Raw genomic sequence first — 5607 nt, 5'->3', positions numbered from 1 at the left:
GAACCCATGTTGACCAGAGTAGCCAGGTGATGATGAGGGGCAGTGGAACCTCCTCTCCTCAATCTGCTGCCATCTAAGGCATCCTCATCCAGCACCCTGGACGTCCTATACATGTGTGCATGGGGAACGGTGACCCCCAAGGACGCATAGCCACACGGTGACTTAGTACAGAGAAAACCCTGTTTCCAGAGGGCTTCCTGTAGGAAGTGCCTACCACCCCGGGGAAGCAGCCTCCAGACCTGAGTCTCACTGGGCCAGATAGGGCCAGGTCAGTTCCTGGTTTAGGCATCTGGCAGGACCTGGAAATGGAGGAAATGGAGACAGCTCTCTGAGGACTGCAGTTTGACTAGGCTCCACTCTCAACCCTGTCCAGACAGTTGGGCTACGGTGAGGACAGGACGGGTTGATGTGGACACAGGGTGAGGACAGGGCCCAGCACTCGGATCTGTTGATGTGGACGCAGGGTGAGGACAGGGCCCAGCACTCGGATCTGTTGATGTGGACGCAGGGTGAGGACAGGGCCCAGCACTCGGATCTGTTGATGTGGACGCAGGGTGAGGACAGGGCCCAGCACTCGGATCTGTTGATGTGGACGCAGGGTGAGGACAGGGCCCAGCACTCGGATCTGTTGATGTGGACGCAGGGTGAGGACAGGGCCCAGCACTCAGATCTGTTGATGTGGCCGCAGGGTGAGGACAGGGCCCAGCACTCGGATCTGTTGATGTGGACGCAGGGTGAGGACAGGGCCCAGCACTCGGATCTGTTGATGTGGACGCAGGGTGAGGACAGGGCCCAGCACTCGGATCTGTGAGTCCCTCATCACACAGGCTAGGGCCTCCCTCCCTCTCTATCCAGCAGTCCCAAACGACAGAGAGTAGGAGTGTGAGAAAGGCCTTCCTCACCCAAGGCTCCCCACTCCCCACCGGCCATCCACAGTGAAACTATGTTGTTATTAAACACAAAGCAAGCAGACCTGCACCCCCGCAATCTTCAAACACCTTTACTGCACTAAAAACAGCATTATAAACAAAACATTGGGGGAGGCATCTTAAAGAGGCGCACACAGTCAACTGCAAACACAAAGATATCGAACAGTGCAGGGTGTAGAAAACGGGACCCCATGGAGCATAGGGGATGGGAAACAGAAAACATCAGGTGATCCGTGCGCCCTTCTGTCCATCACTCCAACTGACTAGCCCAGGTCTTGGTTGTGCCCCAGTTCCACAGACTGTGGGCACCAGGCACAGGGAAGAGTCAACTCCAAGGTGCCACTAGGCTGTGCCTAAAGGGTCCCTAAAGAATCAGCTCCCATGTTCTCTAGAGGGACTTGGGCTTTTAGAGTTTGAGGATAGCAAAAGAGGAAGGACACTGGGCCCTTCCTAATCCACCAGGGCCCAACAGGCAGTCCATTTAATCAGAGTCATAGTTTGTGCAGAACACAGCAGCCATTCAGGGAGCCAGGATCCTACCCCAGGAGGGCTTCCTGTGCGGGGAAACCACACAGAACCCAGACCTGTCCCTCCCTCCCACCACCAAAGCCTATTTACACTCTGGAACAAAGGGCACCCTGGGAAGGAAGGAAGTTTGTAGCCTGTAGAATGGGGAGGGAGTCGTGGGCTAGAGGCAGAAGCTCCAGGTTACAGGTGCTTCTGGTTGGTCGGCAGGAATGGAGAGAATCCTGCGCCAAAGAGCCAACAGCGAAGAGACACTAAGACCATCGGCTCCTAACGCACTTCTAATCTCCCCAGCTCTAGCCAGAAAGGAACACCAGCCCCGGAACCTGAGAGGCTGGGTCTACCTGACCTCCCACAGACGAGGGGTTCCACCAGGCTGTGACGGAAAACACCCCCTGTACAGTGAAGGGGGGAAAGAAAGGCCAGCCCCCACTCGGGGACCTAATCTCTGGGTACCGGTTGCCTTAGGTACCCAGGATCCTGGGACCGCTAAGAACCCCACAACTCAAGATGAAAGGGCCAAGAGGTATCACTGAGTGGGAAGGGGGAGGGGTGCCGGCCGGCAGAGCAATGCTTTGCGCCTACAGCCCATCTTCTCCTCCTATGTTTTGAGCAATCCACTAAGAGAGACCCAGGGAAACACAGGGCCGCAGGCCCCGCCCCCACCCACTCCGATGAGCTCAATGTGGTGGGGGAGGAGCCGGTGACCTCACAGAAAGGGCAGCAGCGAGGTCAGTGGCAGTTCCTCCTCCCCCAGGATTGTGTCCCGCTTGAGACTGCTACCCTTATTGACCACCTTGATTCTGAGGGCCAGCTTGCGCACGCTGGCCGGACCCAGGCCGTCAAAGAAGAAGTCCTCGTTGAAGATGGGGTGCCGACTGTTTTTGATGATGGTGCTCCGCTGCTTCTGCAGCTTCCCGGGCACCAGGCACAGCCCCACGCAGCAGTTGATGCTCCGGGCATCACAAGGCCGGTCGTACAGACCCTCAGCCGCCAACAGGCGCACCCGCAGGCGGGCCTGAGCCGCCTCATATTCCGCCAGCAGCCTCACGCTGCCCCTGGTGCCCATCCGCACTGTGTGCTCGCCACGTGGTGCCTGGCCAGACTCGGGGCCTGGCTCCGGGGTAGCCTTGCGGGTCAAGCGGCGACGGACACCTGGGCTAGTGTCTGGGGTGCTGTCATCGGCAGACAGGGAACCATGGCGGCCCACCGAGTGTTTCAGCTGGCTCACCTTAGCCTGGCTGTCCTGGGCGAAGCCCTTGAGCAGCGACACAGAGCGAGAGAGCAGAGGGGACCCGAAGGGAGAGGACTCGGCAGAGGACCCCGTGTCACTTTCCCCGCCGCTGAAGTAGCGACTAGGGCTCATCAGGCCCCCCCCAGCCTCCCGGGGTCCCCCATTACCTCCATTGGCCTTGGCACCTGCTCGCCGGCGGCCAGCACCAGGGGAACCCACCTGGGCCAGGGCCCCGTGCTCACTGTGGAAAAGGGACTCCTTGCGTCGGGTATGGGGGCTCTCAGCCAGTGTGGCAAAGCCATAGGATGTTTGAGCCTTGGGCACAGAGGGCAACGACATGGCACCCTGTGCCTGGGGGTCGGCGTTGGTGGCCTCCTCTGCTGTCCAGTCCTCTGCGCTCTCTATCTGAATCACGTGTCGTGTGGCTGCCTTCAGCAGACTCCTGCTCTCTGAGGCCAACTTGACAGGCAGCCGGGGGCTTCGTGGTGCTCGGCGGGGCCCAGGTGAAGCCAGGTTCTGCTCGGAAGTGGATGGGCCCAGGTCTGCCTGCCCCTCAGCCTCTGGAGGGCCTGAGGGCAGCTTGGGGGGTATGAAGAAGTCGGGGATCTTGTCCGGCGTCAGCACGTTGCTATATAGAGGGCCCTTGGAGGCCTTGTCCCCAGCCTCGCCACCCACCCCGCGGCTGGCTCCATTGTCCCCAGAGCCCCGAAGCCGTTCCAAGAACCACATGTTGGTTTTTCTCATGAGGACAACAGGCAAGAGACCAGGGAGTCTGAGAAAAGAAATAGGGATCAGAGGTGACAGATGTACTCAAAAGCCACCTGACAGAGGGTGGGACCTGTTGGGGTTACCAAGAGGTTGGTATTTGTGCCCAGGTGTAAGATGACTGTCAGAACTGTCAGGGGCAGGCACTTTACACGGGGCGGGGGGGGTCATCTGCCAGGGCCCCATGGGGTTTCCATCTGGTTCAGTGGTCATCACCTGTCAGGGTCGAGGCCAGCGTAATGCAGGGACACGCTGAGCGCTTGGAGCGCCCTGAGTGGTGTCAGCCTCCCAGGCCAGCTGGCCCCAGCCTGCATTCCGCACACCTACCCACCCACCTGAAGGGCCGGGGTCTCCCCCAGGAACCACAGGCCTGAGCTGTCCCGGCCCCGCCCCCAGCTGCCACCCACCTGTAGCTTCGCTCAGCTGCTGAGCCTTGCGTTGGGTGGGGGGGAGGAGGCGGTCCTGGGTCCCGCGCAGCGAGGTGACCGCGCCCCCGGCTTTCCGGGCGCGGGGTCTGGGCACCTCGGAGCGCGCGGGGCTCCCCTGCCGCGGGCTTCGGCGACTCCGGAACGCGGGGCTCGGCTGCGGGCCCGGCGCAGCTGCGAGCGAGGCGGCAGCGCAGGGGCCAGCTCTGCGCCCGGCGCGGGAAACCGCCCACCAAGCCGTATTCCTCCGAATGTGGCCGCGCGCCCGCGTCCCCGCAGTCCGGCAGGGGCGGGGCCTCCCGGAACTGGCCAAGGGTGGCGAATCGGGGGCGGGGTTCCTAATATAAATAGGGCGGGGTCTGCACGTAGGACCGGACTGGGAGCGGGGTTGGATGACGGGCGGGGCTCCTGGTTAAAATAAGGTGGAGCCTGAAGAAGGGGCGGGGCTGGCAGGAGAGGCAGGACTTTGTTGGTCGGGGCCTTGGGGGGGGGGGGCGGTAGTATTGGATCAGTTTGCCTGGCACAAGGAGGGGACGCTGAGAGGGTTAGGGGAACCCACTCGTACAGCCAGGGGCGGATCCAGCTGTGTGGGACGGGTCTTGGGCTCTGGGCTGAACCTCCTGATACCGCCTGTAGTCCTGAGCAGGACCCCACAGCACTGATCTGGGCCTCTGGTTCTAGACTGAGTGGAATACAGACTGGATGGGGAGCTGAGGGGCGGGGTTTGTGGCACCGAGCCCAGCTGAGGCAAGCTGTACCACTTCCGGTCTGGGCACGGGGGGGGGGGGGCTCACCTCTGAGGAGCGTAGTAGTTATGATTGGAGTTGGGAACTGAGTCCCAATCTGCTTCTAAATGACTTTCTCCATCTTGGGTTCTCATGGCCTCTCAGCAGGTGAATGGCAGTGTGGGTGTGTGGCTCTCCATGACACAACCGTAACAAGCCGATCGTGGTGGCGCACACCTTTAATCCCAGCACTCAGAAAGCAGCCGCAGGCGGATCTGTGAGTGAGGCCAGCCTGGTCTACAGAGTGAGTTACAGGGCTATACAGAGAAACCCTGTCTCAAACCAACAAAACAAAAACAAAAATAACAAAAACCTGTGGCAGGAAATCTACAGGGGAATGGAAGAAACTGCCATTGGCCATGGCAGATAAAGAGGCCTGGCAAGGTAAAGCCAGGGCTCAAACTACGCTCACCTACTGGGTCACAGTGCCTAGGAGCCAGGCTGCCTTGGTCTGCTCAGCTGGAGCTTGGATCTTGTGGCCATACGCACTTGCTGCCCTGTGTCTCTAAACTCCCTGTCCCTCTGCCACCCCAGTGATTCCACAGGCCACATTTGTCCACAGCTGAGAGTCCTGGAGAGTCTAAGAGATGTTGGCTGGAATTTTTTCTCAAGTTCTGCAGGTGATCAAGCATCTTAGCGAAGGGCACTGACAACCCTCGCAGCAAAGGACTCCAGCGGCTGTCCTCTGCACCCTGTATGTTTGGAAGCTTAGAAATGGAAGCCATGGGGAAAGTTATCTGGAAGTGGGTCTCCACCCCTACCCTATTGGCCTCCGTGAACCCCACCCTGCCGGGAGGGAGCCCAACCCTTCCAGCTGGCAGATGGCGACCAGGAGCCTCTTGGTCAACAAAGCCGTCTGCCTCTTTCTGAGCAGAACTACTGGCCAAGGCAGATGTGGCCAACCCCCTCCTATCTAGGACTCAGGCTCAGTTCATGCTGGAGAG

At 60.1% G+C, this 5607-nt stretch overlaps 1 protein-coding gene across 1 annotated transcript; it reads right to left on the bottom strand.

The window, feature by feature from the left end:
• Positions 1-980: 980 nt before the first annotated feature.
• Positions 981-4175, bottom strand: C2cd4c (C2 calcium dependent domain containing 4C). Its single transcript, XM_075975631.1, has 2 exons — positions 3861-4175; positions 981-3460 (listed from the first exon to the last, which is right to left on the bottom strand). Exon 2 carries the CDS (start codon positions 3430-3432, stop codon positions 2164-2166), a length of 1269 nt encoding a protein of 422 aa, XP_075831746.1. The 5' UTR covers positions 3433-3460; positions 3861-4175; the 3' UTR covers positions 981-2163.
• Positions 4176-5607: the final 1432 nt, after the last annotated feature.

The sequence above is a fragment of the Microtus pennsylvanicus genome, chromosome 6 (genome assembly GCF_037038515.1).
Source record: "Microtus pennsylvanicus isolate mMicPen1 chromosome 6, mMicPen1.hap1, whole genome shotgun sequence".
NCBI lineage: Eukaryota > Metazoa > Chordata > Mammalia > Rodentia > Cricetidae > Microtus > Microtus pennsylvanicus.
Note: the sequence above shows the minus strand (reverse complement) of the source record. Positions and strands in the feature narration are given on the sequence as shown.

Excerpts from the sequence above, each read along its gene's own strand:
- C2cd4c (XM_075975631.1), bottom strand. The coding sequence starts at position 3,432 with ATGAGAAAAACCAACATGTGGTTCTTGGAACGGCTTCGGGGCTCTGGG.